This window comes from Haliaeetus albicilla, chromosome 16 (assembly GCF_947461875.1).
Source record: "Haliaeetus albicilla chromosome 16, bHalAlb1.1, whole genome shotgun sequence".
Taxonomy (NCBI): Eukaryota; Metazoa; Chordata; class Aves; order Accipitriformes; family Accipitridae; genus Haliaeetus; species Haliaeetus albicilla.
In genome coordinates this window covers 5,685,747-5,705,245 of record NC_091498.1, presented here as the reverse complement: position 1 = coordinate 5,705,245, position 19,499 = coordinate 5,685,747, and the positions used below count along the sequence as shown (strand labels likewise).

At 61.9% G+C, this 19,499-nt stretch overlaps 1 protein-coding gene across 1 annotated transcript; it reads left to right on the top strand.

Annotated features, from left to right (window-relative positions):
* Window positions 1–6,670: 6,670 nt before the first annotated feature.
* Window positions 6,671–9,206, top strand: LOC138689484 (proline-rich protein 22-like). The gene is made up of 3 exons (XM_069804546.1): window positions 6,671–6,773; window positions 7,372–8,522; window positions 8,985–9,206. Exons 1-3 carry the CDS (start codon window positions 6,671–6,673, stop codon window positions 9,204–9,206), a joined length of 1,476 nt encoding a protein of 491 aa, XP_069660647.1.
* Window positions 9,207–19,499: the final 10,293 nt, after the last annotated feature.

Here is a 19,499-nt window from a genome sequence, read left to right as displayed (position 1 = left end):
GCTCTGCACCACCAGCCCTTTGCTTTGCTTTGCTTTGCTTTGCTTTGCAGGGACACAGGCAGCCTGAGCAGAGCCTGGACCTCCCCGTACGCCTCACCGCAGACAGCCAGAGCACACCCAGACACCCAGGCATCCTCCACGGGAAGGCCACCTCCCACCCCGCTCGGCCAACGCAACGGGCTGCCTACCTTCTGGAAGGACGGCAGCAGTCTGATGCGGGCGAAGCCCATCTTCTTCTTCTGGACATGTTTCAGGAGGAAAGCATCCTGGGCCAGGTTCTCGTCAGAGAGGGACAATTCCACCTGGGACACGATCCTCCTGACCAGCTGCGGGTCAGGGATGGAGTAGTTGCAGTCCAAGAGATCAGCCCCCAAAACATCGCTCGCAGCGCAGAAGCTCCTGGCAAAGCAGCAGGGACGCAGGCGGGAGTTGCTGGCCTTTGGGATGTGCAGCACTGCCCGGGCCCAGCCGCAACGGTGCAGGTGGCAGAGTGGCGAGGAGCGGGGTTGCTCAGCTGCGCTCTGAAATGAAATCAGGTTTTATGGTTTTAGAAGCGCGCTTGCCTTCGCGCCCCCGGCATCGGTGTCCCTGCCACAAGTTACGCAGCAGACGGCCTTGCACAATCTTGCAGCCAGAGGTGCCTCACCAACAGAACAGAGAGCAAGCTCTTTCACTAACACGATACAGGCCGGGAGAGATCTTTGGCCTCCGGTTCACGGCAGTTGTCCCGACTCCCCCAGGCCACACGCTCTTCCCATCGCGGGAGCGAGAGGCCTGCGCTCCTACCAGGGTGTCCTTGGGAGTGCCAAATCCTCCAAGTACGAGGGCGGGAGGCACTAACCCCGTCCCTGCAGAGCACAAACAGCCCCAGCATCTCGTCGTCGGATGTCGTGCAGAACCCAGTCCTCTTCTGGGAGCACGCAGCGGCGGGTACTGTCTCCTCCTGGCTATCACGCGCCCAGGGAAAGCGCGGCCCCCTCCCAGGGGGATCCGCAGCTGCTGCTTTTCCGACCAGGCGACTAAAAGACCCGGCAGCACTGCTGGAGCCAGGGCTGGGGGAAAGCATGCCACCGAGTGACACCGCGTGACCTTCCTTCGCGCCCTCAAAGTCCTTTTTCCTACTTCACATTGGCACTCCAGCCAATGCAGCGAACAGAAGCACGGGCGATAGTCACAAAGGCCTTTCCCACCTGGCACAAGGAGGCTGCGGCTTGGTCCCCGCTCGGCTCGGCTGAATCCACTTGTTCTCTTTCCCCCACCGGAAGAAGACTGTTGGAAGCCAAGAGGATTTGCACCCACAGCCCCTGAGAGCCGCCTCTAGGCCCCGGGGGCACCCCAGCCTCCCTTAACCCTTTCCCTCCCCAGGACGAGCTGGGGAGGCTCTTGGGGGTGGGGCGGAACACGGGGAGCCCCCGCGTTCCTTCCCGGGAGATGCCAAAGAGTCCTTAGCAGCCAACAGCCAGAAGGGACCATGGCGCGGCCACCACGGCAGCTCCCACTGCCTGGGCCCTGGGGCCCCCCGGCGCCCCAGCTTTTGCAGCCATTTGTGCTCCCCGAAACCTTCTACCCTCCAGGTAGGGACCCACCCCAACCCCTGCAGCCCAGGGACGCTCTTGGGGGCAAGAGCGGAGCTGACCGCCGGCCATCGCTCCTGTCTCTCTCTCGTAGCCTCAGCCAACCTGTGCCATCTGCCCGGGCAGGAGCAGCCCTTCCCTGCAGCCTGGGCACCCCTGCCAGGGGGGGCACCCCAGGCCCCCCAGGCACCACCACCAGGTAGGGCACCCCAGGCTGCTCTCGCACCTTTGGCATCCCCAGCACAACCGTCCCCCCGGCAGTTTTCGCACGGGCCTTCAGCAAGCCCGCGGGAGCACCCTCGCCCTCGCCAGCACCCTCGCCCTCGCCCTCGCCTGGGTGACGCGTGCCCGCTCGAGCCAAGCGGCAGAGAATTTCCCAAACGCTTGGGGCCATCTCCCCCGTTTCACCTCCTAGGAGGGACTCTCCTCCCCGATGTGCAACCCCGTCCCACTGGCACAGCAGCTCACCCCGTGACGATCCCCCCGCACACAAGCTCCCCACACGCCTGGCGCAGAGCTGGGGGACGTCGGCCGTGGGGGCTGGCTCGGCGGGTGCCCCTGCAGAGTCCCCCCGGCCCAGCACGGCTCCCTCTCACCCACACAGGTCTGCAGAGGGCTCCATGCGGCTGCCTCTTCGACCCCCGGGTCTACCACATCCAGTGGACAGCCACTAACCTGCCTCCACCGGCCACCGCCACGCTCGGCCAGGGTGCCGCTTCTCTGCCAGGCGCTGCCCTGTGGGGTCCCTGGGGCTGCGGGGCCCCCCTGGCCTGGGCAGCCCCAGGGACCCCCCAGGGACAGCCACAATACCTTGCACCCTACGACAACCAGGCAAGAGCGCTGGCCCCAGCCCCTACCGTGCTGCTAACGTCCATCCCCGGCTACCAGCACACCGAGGGGCAGTCGGCGAAGATCGACGCCTCCGGCACGGCCATCCCTGCGGGGGCACTCCCGGGCAGTGACGTGTCCCCCAGCCCCTGCGCTGCCCCCCACGACCAAGCCCCTGGGGACAATGCAGGTGACTTTGACGTCTCCGAGGAGATGCTTATACAAGAGGCCCTAAGACTCTTTGGCTGCTCCCCGGACGCGGTGGGGGCCAGCCAGGATGCTCCCAAGCCTGGTGACGCTGGTGGCACCAGCGGAGAGGGGACAGGGGTGGCCCCAGCCTCCCCAGTGCTGCCGACATCCATCCCCGGCTACCAGCACATCGAGGGGCAGTCGGCGAAGATCGACGCCTCCGGCACGGCCACCCCTGCGGGGGCACCTCCAGGCAGCGACGTGTCCCCGGGCAGCCACGTGTCCCCCAGCCCCTGCGCTGACCCCCACGACCAGGCCCCTGGGGACACTGCAGGTGACTTTGACGTCTCCCAGGAGATTCTTCTACAGGAGGCCCTAAGACTCTTTGGCTGCTCCCCGGACGCGGTGGGGCCCAGCCAGGATGCTCCCAAGCCTGGCGACGCTGGTGGCACCAGCGGAGAGGGGACAGGGGTGGCCCCAGCCTCCCCAGTGCTGCCGACATCCATCCCCGGCTACCAGCACATCGAGGGGCAGTCGGCGAAGATCGACGCCTCCGGCACGGCCACCCCTGCAGGGGCACCCCCAGGCAGCGACGTGTCCCCGGGCAGCCACGTGTCCCCCAGCCCCTGCGCTGCCCCCCACAGCCAAGCCCCTGGGGACACTGCAGCTGACCTTGCAGTGCCTGACAAGGTGCTTCTTGAAGAGGCCCTCAGCCTCCTCGGTTACTCCCTGGACGCGGTGGGGGCCAGCCAGGACGCTCCCAGCAGCAGCCCCGTGCCTGGGGACGCTGGTGGCACCGGCGCAGCCACCCCCGACTGGGACTTCAGCCCCTTGTCGCTGCCTGACGAGCTGCTCACCCTTGACTCCTGCATCCCCGAGCTCAGCGACACCACGCTGAGCCTCGAAATATTCAACAGCGTCGGGATGGAGCCCCAGGAGCCGTGGCAGGATGCGGGGATGGACCTGCCACCATCCCCGCCTGCCGTGGCAGACGCGCCGAGGAAGAGGCAGGCGCAGAGCTCCTTGCCAGTGCCACCCAGCAAGCGCAGGGCTCTGGCAGACAACATGGGGGTGTGAGGGGGGGATCAGACAGGGGTGAGATGGAGATGGGGGGAGTGGGGGGTGGGAGAGGGAGGGGGGGTATTTGTTGGGGGGGAGGAGGGGGCGGGGGGGGGTGCCAGGCGGGGGGGTAGGGAGGGTTTAGACCAGCTTTGATGGGACCTTTTCTTTTGTCTTTTCAATTAAAAGCTGTTTCTCCAGAACCGCTCCGCGCCTGTGTGGGAGGGGGAGGGAGCGCGGGGGGCACCGGGAAACAGCACCCAAGAGGTGCAAAAGCCCCGCTGAGCCCCAGATCCGAGCCAGCGAGCCCCGAGGGGAACCCAGCCACCACCAGCGGGGCAGGCGATGGGGGGGGGGGCGGGAACGGGAAGGGGAACGACTCCCCTGTCCCCTTCCCCAGGGGAAGCAGCCCTTTGCTGGGGAAGCCAGGACAGACAGGTCCCTGCAGGACTCACGGACACGGCCCCACGCAGAAAGCAGCACGCAGCCCCTGGGACAAGGACAGACCTTGGGGGCCGGGGGGGGACACGGACACACACGACAACAAGGGCTGCGAGGCCTTCGTCCTGAACCCCACCAGCGTCCCCTCCAGCGGGGACAGGGCTCGCTGCAAAGCCCTTCAAAGCCTCAAGACAATCACACCCTTCCTCGCGTCCCACCGCGCTCAGCCCCGCAGCCCAGCTTTGCCTCACTGACACAGCAAAATAGCCCCGAATCACCCCAAGAATGGCGAGGGAGGGAGCTGCAGGCCAGGCAGGGACCCTCCTCCCCTTGGCTGGCTGCACCTTGGGCAGCCGCAACGCCGGGAAGGGGGGCAGGGGGGGAAACAGAAGAAAAAAAAGAAAAAAAAACACAAATAAAATCTCAGCAACAGCCAGAAAGTGCCTGGAAAGTTCATCTCTCTTTACCGCCCATTTCCCATGCGAGCTCCACAAGCTGGGAGCAACGCGGCCAACGGCACCTTCGAGAAGCAGCCTCACCTTTCCAGGTCTGCCTTGCAGAAGGTGCAGGGTGAGGTCCCCGTCGGGGCGGTCCCCCAGCACCGGGGGGTTGGGGGGGGCTGAGCCCCTGCCTTCGGGCAGTCCCCGTGGTGCCGCTGGGGCGGCAGGAGCCGCTCCGGACCCCGGGCAGCCGCAGTCCCGGCGGCGGCAGCACGGCTAAGCTCCCGGTGACGCTGCTGCTCAGAGTCTTGCCTCGCACGCTGACTTGCCCCAAGCACTCTCCTTGCCCCAAAACTGTCCCCTGGAGCCGCTGCACCGCCAGCGCCCGCAGCTCTCGGGGGCCACCGAGGGTTCTGCTGCTCAAGAGGAGGAGGAGAAAGAAAAGGAAAGGAAAGAAAAAGCCCCAAACCCAAACGTAAAGGAGCCTCAGCGCCGGAGGACGAGCTCTCCTCTCCCAAAGCAGCCTGGGGGAACCACGGGCAGAAGAGGTGAACCCAGGCCTGGGCTTGCTTTCAGGACTCTTCACCGCTTCCCCAGCCACCCTCCCTGGCTGGAGTGCTGCTGCAGCGCGTGGAAGGCAGAGAGCAGGGCCCAGCTCTGCACCACCAGCCCTTTGCTTTGCTTTGCTTTGCTTTGCTTTGCAGGGACACAGGCAGCCCGAGCAGAGCCTGGACCTCCCCGTACGCCTCACCGCAGACAGCCAGAGCACACCCAGACACCCAGGCATCCTCCACGGGAAGGCCACCTCCCACCCCGCTCGGCCAACGCAACGGGCTGCCTACCTTCTGGAAGGACGGCAGCAGTCTGATGCGGGCGAAGCCCATCTTCTTCTTCTGGACATGTTTCAGGAGGAAAGCATCCTGGGCCAGGTTCTCGTCAGAGAGGGACAATTCCACCTGGGACACGATCCTCCTGACCAGCTGCGGGTCAGGGATGGAGTAGTTGCGGTCCAAGAGATCAGCCCCCAAAACATCGCTCGCAGCGCAGAAGCTCCTGGCAAAGCAGCAGGGACGCAGGCGGGAGTTGCTGGCCTTTGGGATGTGCAGCACTGCCCGGGCCCAGCCGCAACGGCGCAGGTGGCAGAGTGGCGAGGAGCGGGGTTGCTCAGCTGCGCTCTGAAATGAAATCAGGTTTTATGGTTTTAGAAGCGCGCTTGCCTTCGCGCCCCCGGCATCGGTGTCCCTGCCACAAGTTACGCAGCAGACGGCCTTGCACAATCTTGCAGCCAGAGGTGCCTCACCAACAGAACAGAGAGCAAGCTCTTTCACTAACACGATACAGGCCGGGAGAGATCTTTGGCCTCCGGTTCACGGCAGTTGTCCCGACTCCCCCAGGCCACACGCTCTTCCCATCGCGGGAGCGAGAGGCCTGCGCTCCTACCAGGGTGTCCTTGGGAGTGCCAAATCCTCCAAGTACGAGGGCGGGAGGCACTAACCCCGTCCCTGCAGAGCACAAACAGCCCCAGCATCTCGTCGTCGGATGTCGTGCAGAACCCAGTCCTCTTCTGGGAGCACGCAGCGGCGGGTACTGTCTCCTCCTGGCTATCACGCGCCCAGGGAAAGCGCGGCCCCCTCCCAGGGGGATCCGCAGCTGCTGCTTTTCCGACCAGGCGACTAAAAGACCCGGCAGCACTGCTGGAGCCAGGGCTGGGGGAAAGCATGCCACCGAGTGACACCGCGTGACCTTCCTTCGCGCCCTCAAAGTCCTTTTTCCTACTTCACATTGGCACTCCAGCCAATGCAGCGAACAGAAGCACGGGCGATAGTCACAAAGGCCTTTCCCACCTGGCACAAGGAGGCTGCGGCTTGGTCCCCGCTCGGCTCGGCTGAATCCACTTGTTCTCTTTCCCCCACCGGAAGAAGACTGTTGGAAGCCAAGAGGATTTGCACCCACAGCCCCTGAGAGCCGCCTCTAGGCCCCGGGGGCACCCCAGCCTCCCTTAACCCTTTCCCTCCCCAGGACGAGCTGGGGAGGCTCTTGGGGGTGGGGCGGAACACGGGGAGCCCCCGCGTTCCTTCCCGGGAGATGCCAAAGAGTCCTTAGCAGCCAACAGCCAGAAGGGACCATGGCGCGGCCACCATGGCGCGGCCACCACGGCAGCTCCCACTGCCTGGGCCCTGGGGCCCCCCGGCGCCCCAGCTTTTGCAGCCATTTGTGCTCCCCGAAACCTTCTACCCTCCAGGTAGGGACCCACCCCAACCCCTGCAGCCCAGGGACGCTCTTGGGGGCAAGAGCAGAGCTGACCGCCGGCCATCGCTCCTGTCTCTCTCTCGTAGCCTCAGCCAACCTGTGCCATCTGCCCGGGCAGGAGCAGCCCTTCCCTGCAGCCTGGGCACCCCTGCCAGGGGGGGCACCCCAGGCCCCCCAGGCACCACCACCAGGTAGGGCACCCCAGGCTGCTCTCGCACCTTTGGCATCCCCAGCACAACCGTCCCCCCGGCAGTTTTCGCACGGGCCTTCAGCAAGCCCGCGGGAGCACCCTCGACCTCGCCAGCACCCTCGCCCTCGCCTGGGTGACGCGTGCCCGCTCGAGCCAAGCGGCAGAGAATTTCCCAAACGCTTGGGGCCATCTCCCCCGTTTCACCTCCTAGGAGGGACTCTCCTCCCCAGTGTGCAACCCCGTCCCACTGGCACAGCAGCTCACCCCGTGACGATCCCCCCGCACACAAGCTCCCCACACGCCTGGCGCAGAGCTGGGGGACGTCGGCCGTGGGGGCTGGCTCGGCGGGTGCCCCTGCAGAGTCCCCCCGGCCCAGCACGGCTCCCTCTCACCCACGCAGGTCTGCAGAGGGCTCCATGCGGCTGCCTCTTCGACCCCCGGGTCTACCACATCCAGTGGACAGCCACTAACCTGCCTCCACCGGCCACCGCCACGCTCGGCCAGGGTGCCGCTTCTCTGCCAGGCGCTGCCCTGTGGGGTCCCTGGGGCTGCGGGGCCCCCCTGGCCTGGGCAGCCCCAGGGACCCCCCAGGGACAGCCACAATACCTTGCACCCTACGACAACCAGGCAAGAGCGCTGGCCCCAGCCCCTACCGTGCTGCTAACGTCCATCCCCGGCTACCAGCACACCGAGGGGCAGTCGGCGAAGATCGACGCCTCCGGCACGGCCATCCCTGCGGGGGCACTCCCGGGCAGCGACGTGTCCCCCAGCCCCTGCGCTGCCCCCCACGACCAAGCCCCTGGGGACAATGCAGGTGACTTTGACGTCTCCGAGGAGATGCTTATACAAGAGGCCCTAAGACTCTTTGGCTGCTCCCCGGACGCGGTGGGGGCCAGCCAGGATGCTCCCAAGCCTGGTGACGCTGGTGGCACCAGCGGAGAGGGGACAGGGGTGGCCCCAGCCTCCCCAGTGCTGCCGACATCCATCCCCGGCTACCAGCACATCGAGGGGCAGTCGGCGAAGATCGACGCCTCCGGCACGGCCACCCCTGCAGGGGCACCCCCAGGCAGCGACGTGTCCCCGGGCAGCCACGTGTCCCCCAGCCCCTGCGCTGCCCCCCACAGCCAAGCCCCTGGGGACACTGCAGCTGACCTTGCAGTGCCTGACAAGGTGCTTCTTGAAGAGGCCCTCAGCCTCCTCGGTTACTCCCTGGACGCGGTGGGGGCCAGCCAGGACGCTCCCAGCAGCAGCCCCGTGCCTGGGGACGCTGGTGGCACCGGCGCAGCCACCCCCGACTGGGACTTCAGCCCCTTGTCGCTGCCTGACGAGCTGCTCACCCTTGACTCCTGCATCCCCGAGCTCAGCGACACCACGCTGAGCCTCGAAATATTCAACAGCGTCGGGATGGAGCCCCAGGAGCCGTGGCAGGATGCGGGGATGGACCTGCCACCATCCCCGCCTGCCGTGGCAGACGCGCCGAGGAAGAGGCAGGCGCAGAGCTCCTTGCCAGTGCCACCCAGCAAGCGCAGGGCTCTGGCAGACAACATGGGGGTGTGAGGGGGGGATCAGACAGGGGTGAGATGGAGATGGGGGGAGTGGGGGGTGGGAGAGGAAGGGGGGGTATTTGTTGGGGGGGAGGAGGGGGCGGGGGGGGGTGCCAGGCGGGGGGGTAGGGAGGGTTTAGACCAGCTTTGATGGGACCTTTTCTTTTGTCTTTTCAATTAAAAGCTGTTTCTCCAGAACCGCTCCGCGCCTGTGTGGGAGGGGGAGGGAGCGCGGGGGGCACCGGGAAACAGCACCCAAGAGGTGCAAAAGCCCCGCTGAGCCCCAGATCCGAGCCAGCGAGCCCCGAGGGGAACCCAGCCACCACCAGCGGGGCAGGCGATGGGGGGGGGGGGCGGGAACGGGAAGGGGAACGACTCCCCTGTCCCCTTCCCCAGGGGAAGCAGCCCTTTGCTGGGGAAGCCAGGACAGACAGGTCCCTGCAGGACTCACGGACACGGCCCCACGCAGAAAGCAGCACGCTGCCCCTGGGACAAGGACAGACCTTGGGGGCCGGGGGGGGACACGGACACACACGACAACAAGGGCTGCGAGGCCTTCGTCCTGAACCCCGCCAGCGTCCCCTCCAGCGGGGACAGGGCTCGCTGCAAAGCCCTTCAAAGCCTCAAGACAATCACACCCTTCCTCGCGTCCCACCGCGCTCAGCCCCGCAGCCCAGCTTTGCCTCACTGACACAGCAAAATAGCCCCGAATCACCCCAAGAATGGCGAGGGAGGGAGCTGCAGGCCAGGCAGGGACCCTCCTCCCCTTGGCTGGCTGCACCTTGGGCAGCCGCAACGCCGGGAAGGGGGGCAGGGGGGGAAACAGAAGGAAAAAAAGAAAAAAAAACACAAATAAAATCTCAGCAACAGCCAGAAAGTGCCTGGAAAGTTCATCTCTCTTTACCGCCCATTTCCCATGCGAGCTCCACAAGCTGGGAGCAACGCGGCCAACGGCACCTTCGAGAAGCAGCCTCACCTTTCCAGGTCTGCCTTGCAGAAGGTGCAGGGTGAGGTCCCCGTCGGGGCGGTCCCCCAGCACCGGGGGGTTGGGGGGGGCTGAGCCCCTGCCTTCGGGCAGTCCCCGTGGTGCCGCTGGGGCGGCAGGAGCCGCTCCGGACCCCGGGCAGCCGCAGTCCCGGCGGCGGCAGCACGGCTAAGCTCCCGGTGACGCTGCTGCTCAGAGTCTTGCCTCGCACGCTGACTTGCCCCAAGCACTCTCCTTGCCCCAAAACTGTCCCCTGGAGCCGCTGCACCGCCAGCGCCCGCAGCTCTCGGGGGCCACCGAGGGTTCTGCTGCTCAAGAGGAGGAGGAGAAAGAAAAGGAAAGGAAAGAAAAAGCCCCAAACCCAAACGTAAAGGAGCCTCAGCGCCGGAGGACGAGCTCTCCTCTCCCAAAGCAGCCTGGGGGAACCACGGGCAGAAGAGGTGAACCCAGGCCTGGGCTTGCTTTCAGGACTCTTCACCGCTTCCCCAGCCACCCTCCCTGGCTGGAGTGCTGCTGCAGCGCGTGGAAGGCAGAGAGCAGGGCCCAGCTCTGCACCACCAGCCCTTTGCTTTGCTTTGCTTTGCTTTGCTTTGCAGGGACACAGGCAGCCCGAGCAGAGCCTGGACCTCCCCGTACGCCTCACCGCAGACAGCCAGAGCACACCCAGACACCCAGGCATCCTCCACGGGAAGGCCACCTCCCACCCCGCTCGGCCAACGCAACGGGCTGCCTACCTTCTGGAAGGACGGCAGCAGTCTGATGCGGGCGAAGCCCATCTTCTTCTTCTGGACATGTTTCAGGAGGAAAGCATCCTGGGCCAGGTTCTCGTCAGAGAGGGACAATTCCACCTGGGACACGATCCTCCTGACCAGCTGCGGGTCAGGGATGGAGTAGTTGCGGTCCAAGAGATCAGCCCCCAAAACATCGCTCGCAGCGCAGAAGCTCCTGGCAAAGCAGCAGGGACGCAGGCGGGAGTTGCTGGCCTTTGGGATGTGCAGCACTGCCCGGGCCCAGCCGCAACGGCGCAGGTGGCAGAGTGGCGAGGAGCGGGGTTGCTCAGCTGCGCTCTGAAATGAAATCAGGTTTTATGGTTTTAGAAGCGCGCTTGCCTTCGCGCCCCCGGCATCGGTGTCCCTGCCACAAGTTACGCAGCAGACGGCCTTGCACAATCTTGCAGCCAGAGGTGCCTCACCAACAGAACAGAGAGCAAGCTCTTTCACTAACACGATACAGGCCGGGAGAGATCTTTGGCCTCCGGTTCACGGCAGTTGTCCCGACTCCCCCAGGCCACACGCTCTTCCCATCGCGGGAGCGAGAGGCCTGCGCTCCTACCAGGGTGTCCTTGGGAGTGCCAAATCCTCCAAGTACGAGGGCGGGAGGCACTAACCCCGTCCCTGCAGAGCACAAACAGCCCCAGCATCTCGTCGTCGGATGTCGTGCAGAACCCAGTCCTCTTCTGGGAGCACGCAGCGGCGGGTACTGTCTCCTCCTGGCTATCACGCGCCCAGGGAAAGCGCGGCCCCCTCCCAGGGGGATCCGCAGCTGCTGCTTTTCCGACCAGGCGACTAAAAGACCCGGCAGCACTGCTGGAGCCAGGGCTGGGGGAAAGCATGCCACCGAGTGACACCGCGTGACCTTCCTTCGCGCCCTCAAAGTCCTTTTTCCTACTTCACATTGGCACTCCAGCCAATGCAGCGAACAGAAGCACGGGCGATAGTCACAAAGGCCTTTCCCACCTGGCACAAGGAGGCTGCGGCTTGGTCCCCGCTCGGCTCGGCTGAATCCACTTGTTCTCTTTCCCCCACCGGAAGAAGACTGTTGGAAGCCAAGAGGATTTGCACCCACAGCCCCTGAGAGCCGCCTCTAGGCCCCGGGGGCACCCCAGCCTCCCTTAACCCTTTCCCTCCCCAGGACGAGCTGGGGAGGCTCTTGGGGGTGGGGCGGAACACGGGGAGCCCCCGCGTTCCTTCCCGGGAGATGCCAAAGAGTCCTTAGCAGCCAACAGCCAGAAGGGACCATGGCGCGGCCACCACGGCAGCTCCCACTGCCTGGGCCCTGGGGCCCCCCGGCGCCCCAGCTTTTGCAGCCATTTGTGCTCCCCGAAACCTTCTACCCTCCAGGTAGGGACCCACCCCAACCCCTGCAGCCCAGGGACGCTCTTGGGGGCAAGAGCGGAGCTGACCGCCGGCCATCGCTCCTGTCTCTCTCTCGTAGCCTCAGCCAACCTGTGCCATCTGCCCGGGCAGGAGCAGCCCTTCCCTGCAGCCTGGGCACCCCTGCCAGGGGGGGCACCCCAGGCCCCCCAGGCACCACCACCAGGTAGGGCACCCCAGGCTGCTCTCGCACCTTTGGCATCCCCAGCACAACCGTCCCCCCGGCAGTTTTCGCACGGGCCTTCAGCAAGCCCGCGGGAGCACCCTCGCCCTCGCCAGCACCCTCGCCCTCGCCCTCGCCTGGGTGACGCGTGCCCGCTCGAGCCAAGCGGCAGAGAATTTCCCAAACGCTTGGGGCCATCTCCCCCGTTTCACCTCCTAGGAGGGACTCTCCTCCCCGATGTGCAACCCCGTCCCACTGGCACAGCAGCTCACCCCGTGACGATCCCCCCGCACACAAGCTCCCCACACGCCTGGCGCAGAGCTGGGGGACGTCGGCCGTGGGGGCTGGCTCGGCGGGTGCCCCTGCAGAGTCCCCCCGGCCCAGCACGGCTCCCTCTCACCCACACAGGTCTGCAGAGGGCTCCATGCGGCTGCCTCTTCGACCCCCGGGTCTACCACATCCAGTGGACAGCCACTAACCTGCCTCCACCGGCCACCGCCACGCTCGGCCAGGGTGCCGCTTCTCTGCCAGGCGCTGCCCTGTGGGGTCCCTGGGGCTGCGGGGCCCCCCTGGCCTGGGCAGCCCCAGGGACCCCCCAGGGACAGCCACAATACCTTGCACCCTACGACAACCAGGCAAGAGCGCTGGCCCCAGCCCCTACCGTGCTGCTAACGTCCATCCCCGGCTACCAGCACACCGAGGGGCAGTCGGCGAAGATCGACGCCTCCGGCACGGCCATCCCTGCGGGGGCACTCCCGGGCAGTGACGTGTCCCCCAGCCCCTGCGCTGCCCCCCACGACCAAGGCCCTGGGGACAATGCAGGTGACTTTGACGTCTCCCAGGAGATGCTTATACAAGAGGCCCTAAGACTCTTTGGCTGCTCCCCGGACGCGGTGGGGGCCAGCCAGGATGCTCCCAAGCCTGGTGACGCTGGTGGCACCAGCGGAGGGGGAACAGGGGTGGCCCCAGCCTCCCCAGTGCTGCCGACATCCATCCCCGGCTACCAGCACACCGAGGGGCAGTCGGCGAAGATCGACGCCTCCGGAACGGCCACCCCTGCGGGGGCACCTCCAGGCAGCGACGTGTCCCTGGGCAGCCACATGTCCCCCAGCCCCTGCGCTGCCCCCCACAGCCAAGGCCCTGGGCACACTGCAGGTGACTTTGACGTCTCCCAGGAGATTCTTCTACAGGAGGCCCTAAGACTCTTTGGCTGCTCCCCGGACGCGGTGGGGCCCAGCCAGGATGCTCCCAAGCCTGGCGACGCTGGTGGCACCAGCGGAGAGGGGACAGGGGTGGCCCCAGCCTCCCCAGTGCTGCCGACATCCATCCCCGGCTACCAGCACATCGAGGGGCAGTCGGCGAAGATCGACGCCTCCGGCACGGCCACCCCTGCGGGGGCACCCCCAGGCAGCGACGTGTCCCCGGGCAGCCATGTGTCCCCCAGCCCCTGCGCTGCCCCCCACAGCCAAGCCCCTGGGCACACTGCAGCTGACCTTGCAGTGCCTGACAAGGTGCTTCTTGAAGAGGCCCTCAGCCTCCTCGGTTACTCCCTGGACACGGTGGGGGCCAGCCAGGACGCTCCCAGCAGCAGCCCCGTGCCTGGGGACGCTGGTGGCACCGGCGCAGCCACCCCCGACTGGGACTTCAGCCCCTTGTCGCTGCCTGACGAGCTGCTCACCCTTGACTCCTGCATCCCCGAGCTCAGCGACACCACGCTGAGCCTCGAAATATTCAACAGCGTCGGGATGGAGCCCCAGGAGCCGTGGCAGGATGCGGGGATGGACCTGCCACCATCCCCGCCTGCCGTGGCAGACGCGCCGAGGAAGAGGCAGGCGCAGAGCTCCTTGCCAGTGCCACCCAGCAAGCGCAGGGCTCTGGCAGACAACATGGGGGTGTGAGGGGGGGATCAGACAGGGGTGAGATGGAGATGGGGGGAGTGGGGGGTGGGAGAGGGAGGGGGGGTATTTGTTGGGGGGGAGGAGGGGGCGGGGGGGGGTGCCAGGCGGGGGGGTAGGGAGGGTTTAGACCAGCTTTGATGGGACCTTTTCTTTTGTCTTTTCAATTAAAAGCTGTTTCTCCAGAACCGCTCCGCGCCTGTGTGGGAGGGGGAGGGAGCGCGGGGGGCACCGGGAAACAGCACCCAAGAGGTGCAAAAGCCCCGCTGAGCCCCAGATCCGAGCCAGCGAGCCCCGAGGGGAACCCAGCCACCACCAGCGGGGCAGGCGATGGGGGGGGGGGCGGGAACGGGAACAGGAACGGGGACGGGAACGACTCCCCTGTCCCCTTCCCCAGGGGAAGCAGCCCTTTGCTGGGGAAGCCAGGACAGACAGGTCCCTGCAGGACTCACGGACACGGCCCCACGCAGAAAGCAGCACGCAGCCCCTGGGACAAGGACAGACCTTGGGGGCCGGGGGGGGACACGGACACACACGACAACAAGGGCTGCGAGGCCTTCGTCCTGAACCCCACCAGCGTCCCCTCCAGCGGGGACAGGGCTCGCTGCAAAGCCCTTCAAAGCCTCAAGACAATCACACCCTTCCTCGCGTCCCACCGCGCTCAGCCCCGCAGCCCAGCTCTGCCTCACTGACACAGCAAAATAGCCCCGAATCACCCCAAGAATGGCGAGGGAGGGAGCTGCAGGCCAGGCAGGGACCCTCCTCCCCTTGGCTGGCTGCACCTTGGGCAGCCGCAACACCGGGAAGGGGGGCAGGGGGGGAAACAGAAGAAAAAAAAGAAAAAAAAAACACAAATAAAATCTCAGCAACAGCCAGAAAGTGCCTGGAAAGTTCATCTCTCTTTACTGCCCATTTCCCATGCGAGCTCCACAACCTGGGAGCAACGCGGCCAACGGTACCTTCAAGAAGCACCCTGAGCCTGCTGTAGCTGTCCCTCCTTGAGCAGCTGATTTGGGCTGGATGACCTCCAGAGGTCCCTTTCAGCACCAATTCTGTGCTGCTGTGACTCTGTCCCATTATCCCCCTTCCTCTTGCCACACGGCTCCCAGTCCATATAATTATCTTTTCCATCTTCTTTAAATTGCTGATGGCCAGTTAAAAAGGAGGAAGAGAAATAAAAGAAGAGCACTAGGAACTTGAGGAACCAAAGAGGAACAGGAAAAGGAGGAGGAGAAAGAACAGGAGGAACAGGAGGAATTTGAACCGGAGGAATGGATGGGGAAGGACAAGGAAATTTAAGTTGAGGAGGAACTAGAGGAAAAGGTGGAGGAAGCGCAGGCAGTATAGGAGGAACAGGAGGAATAGGCAGAACAGCAAGAAGAGGAGGAGGAGGAAGGACAGGAAAACAGGAGGAGGAGGGGGGAAGGAGGAAAAGGAACAACAGGAAGAAAAGGCAAAGAAGGTTGAGAAAAAAGAGTTGGAAGAAGTGGAGGAGGAAGAGTAGGAAAATGAGAAGGAAAAGCAACAGGATGAGGAAGAACAGCAGAAGAAGGAAGATAAACAGAAAGAACAGGAGGAGGAGGAGGAGGAAGAGTAACAGGAGGATGAGGAGGAAGAACAAAAGGAAGATGAACCAAGGGAGGAAGAACAGGAGGAAGAAAAAGAGGAGGTAGAGGTGGAGTAAGAAGGGGAAGAAGGGAGGAAGAATACAATAGAAGAGGAGAAGGAGGAAGAGGAGGAGGAACAACAACAACAGGAGGAAGAGCAGCAGAAGGACGCAGAGGAGGAACAGCATGAAGAGAAGGAGAAAGAACAGGAGGAGGAGGAAGAAAAAGATGAGGAAAAAGAGGAAGAAGAGTAACATGAGGAGGAGGAACAGGAGGACAAGAAGAACAGAAAGAGTAGAAGTTGGAGGAAAAGGAGGAGGAAAAAGAAGAGGAGGAGAAGTAGAAGGAAAAAGAAAATCAGGAGGAGGAATACGAGGTGGAGAAGGAGGAAGAACAAGAGGAGGAAGAGGAGAAGGAAGAGAAATAGAAGAACAGGAGGAACACTAGTTGGAGGAGAAAGAGGAGCAGAAAGAGAAAGAGGAGGAGGGAAAAAAGGAAGAGGAACAATGAAAAGGAAGAGGAGGAAGAGGAGAAAGAACAAGAACAGGAGGAGGAAATGAATAAAAAACCAGGAGTAGGAGGAGGCAGAACAGGAAGAATGAGGAGGAACAGGAAGAAGAGGAGGACAAGTAGTAACATGAGAAAGAAAAGGAGGAGGAAGACAGGAAAGAGGAGAGGGAGGAGGAGGAGCAGTGGGGGGAATATTAGGGGGAGGAAGAATAGGAAGAACAGGAGGAGGACAGGAATATATAGCACTGAGAAGAACAGGAGAACTAGGAGGAAGAATGGGAAGAACAGGAGGAAGAAAAACAGGAGAAACAGTAGGAACAGGAAGAAACAGGAGGAGGAACTAGATGAACATGAGGAGGAGGAGTTGGAGGGAAATGAACAAAAGGAGAAAGAGGAAGACAAGGAGGAGGAAAAGAAAAAAGAAAGAGGTGCATGAGTAGTAATAACAGGAGTAGGAAGAGGAGGGACAGAAAGAAGGAACAGAGGAGGAGGAGGAGGAAGAGGAGAAGGAGGAGTAAAAGGAGGAGGAGGAGGGGAGGACAAGGATGAGGAAGAGGAGAAATGAAGAAGAAGAGGAAAAAGATGAAAAACGTGGAACAGGGGGAATAAGAACAAGAAGAGGACCAGGAGTAAGAACAGGAGGAGGAGCAGGAATAAGAACAGGAGGAGGAAAAAGAGGAGGAGGAGAAAGAAAAGGAGCAAAAAAAAGGAGAGGGGAGAGAAGGAGGAAGAGGGTGAGGAGGATGAAGATGAGGGGGAAGAAGAACAAGAGGAATAACAGAAGAAGGAGGAAGAACTAGAGGACTATGATAGGAAATAGAACAAGGAGGATTAACAAGAAAAGGAAGAGGACAAACATAATGAGGAAACTAATAAAAGGAAGAAAAGCAGACAAAGGAGGAAGATGAGGAGGAAGAGTAGAAAAAGGAGGATCAGGAGGAACAGGAGGATTAGGAAGGGGCAGAACAAGAAAAGGATGAATAAATGAAAAGGAGCAGGAACTTGAGGAACCAGAGGAGAAAGAGGAAAAAGGAGGAGGAGGAACAAGAGGAATAAGAGGAAGGTGAACATGAGGAGTGAGAGGAACAGGAGGAGGAAGAAAGGAAGGAGGAACAGGAGAAACAGGAGGAGCAGGCAGAACAGGAGAAAGAGGAGGATGGCTATCCCTTCTTTCCTCTCTCTCTTACCCAGTATTTTCTCTTTCTCCATCTCTCTGTCCTGCTGCCCATCACAGTTCATTTTTTCCTCCAGTGCTGTCCTGCTCCCTGTCCCTTTTTCTCTCTGTCACTCTGTCCTGCTCCCTGTGTCTCTTCTTTAACTCCCCCTTTTGCTCCTCCATCTCTGTCATGGTTTCAGCCCATCCGGCAGCCGCTCGCTCACCACTGCCCCACCGTACACCCCACACGCCCGGCCACAGTGGGATGAGGAGAAAATATAAAGAAAGGCTCATGGGTCGAGACAAGGACAGGGAGGGATCACTCCCCACTTAAGGTCATGGGCACAAACCAGCTCAACTTGGGGAAGAAACAAAATCAATTTAACTTACTGCCAATCAAATTAAACCAAGGATAATGCGAAGTAAACCCAAACCATAGAACACCTTCCCCCCACCCCTCCCTCCTTCCCGCCTCAGCCCCACTCCCGGTTCTCTCCCCCTCCTCCCCCCGGCGGCGCAGGGGAACAGGGGACGGGGGTCGGGGTCGGTTCCTCACACCTTGTCTCTGCCGCTCCTTCCTCCTCAGGGGAGGACTCCTCGCTCTTCCCCTGCTCCACCGTGGGGTCCCTCCCACGGGAGACAGTCCTTCACGAACGTCCCTAACATGAGTCCTTTCCGCGGGCTGCAGTTCCTCACAGACTTCCCCGGCGTGGGTCCTTTCCGCGGGCCGATCTTCAGTCCCAGCCTGCTCCAGCGCGGGCTTTCCCATGGAGTGGCGGCCATCTTGGGGGGCACCCACCTGCTCCGGCGTGGGCTCCCCTCCTTCCTCACTGGCCTCGGGATCTGCAGAGGGGTTCCTCTCACATTCCACTCCCACTACTCACCGCAGGTTCCCCTTCTTAAACCTGTTCTCCCAGAGGCGCGACCGCCGTCGCTGAGGGGCTCGGCCTGGGCCAGCGGCGGGTCCGACTTGGAGCCGGGGAAGCTTCCAGCAGCTTCTCACAGGAGATTCCCCTGCAGCCCCTCCCCCACTACCAAAACCCCGCCACACGAACCCAAAACACGGGCTGAGGCCAATTGTATGAGTTTCAACAAGGCCAAGTGCTGGGTCCTGCACTTGGGTCACAACAACCCCATGCAGCGCTACGGGCCTGGGGAAGAGTGGCTGGAAAGCTGCCTGGCAGAAAAGGACCTGGGGGTGCTGGTCGACAGCCACCTGCACAGGAGCCGGCAGTGTGCCCAGGTGGCCAAGAAGGCCAACAGCACCCTGGCCTGCATCAGAGATAGTGTGGCCAGCAGGAGCAGGGAGGTGATCGTCCCCCTGTACTGGGTACTGGTGAGGCCGCACCTTGAGTCCTGTGTTCAGTTTTGGGCCCCTCACTACAGGAAAGACATGGAGGTGCTGGAGCGTGTCCAAAGAAGAGCAATGAAGCTGGTGCAAGGTCTGGAGAACAAGTCCTGTCAGGAGCAGCTGAGGGAACTGGGGTTGTTCAGCCTGGACAAAAGGAGGCTGAGGGGAGACCTTATCACTCTCTACAACTACCTGAACGGAGGGTGTACTGAGGTGGGGGTCGGTCTCTTTTCCCAAGTAACAAGCGATAGGACCAGAGGAAATGGCCTCAAGTTGCGCCAGGGGTGGTTTACATTGGATATTAGGAAAAATTTCTTCACCGAAAGGGTTGTCAAGCATTGGAACAGGCTTACAGTTTGCCTCGATGATCTTAAAGGTCTTTTCCAACCTAAATGATTCAATGATTCTGTGACAATCAGTGCAATAGCTGGACTGTGGCTGAGGGTCTTGTGGGGGAAGGGAAGGTCCATCTTACCATTGCTGTCTGCTATTTAAGAGATTTTTTTGATGGCACGCTCCTATCAGTAAACAATTTTTGAGCATATCCCCCCCCCAAATATGTGTACTTATTTATTTATAAATCATATGTATGTTCTCCTGTACTAATTAGGAACCCTGTAAGACATACACAAACAGTAGAAATTTAAAAAGTAGGCGATAAAGATGAACAATATTTGAAAACATTTTTTTAATTTTACTCTATTAATGGTACAACCCCCCTTTTTCTCTTGCTAAAAAAATACTATTAATAATAACAATATTTTATAGTGAGGGCTCTGTGATTGCCTACGCCTCATTAGTTTTGAAAATCTTGGTTTAGCACATTGTGATAAATCCATCCGAAGGGGTGGTTCTAAGTCCAGTTTATTCTGATACTTGGTTTTAATGACTCTCACTGCTGAAAAAAAATTCCTGACACAGATGTGTAGATGCAAATGGAAGAAGTGCATCGTTGGCTGCGTTTATTAAACCACAATACTTGTTTTTCAATCCACCCGCTGCTTAGGCAAAGGTTTTTCTTGGCTGTTAAATGTCCATCTTCCCTGGTGTCAGCCAGTTGTGCTCGCAAACTGACTGGAAGATGTTGCATTTTGGGGTTTTTAGCAAATGCTCTCTCCATAGCATGCGTTTCTTTCAAAAAGCAGTTACTTCCTCACTCGTCGT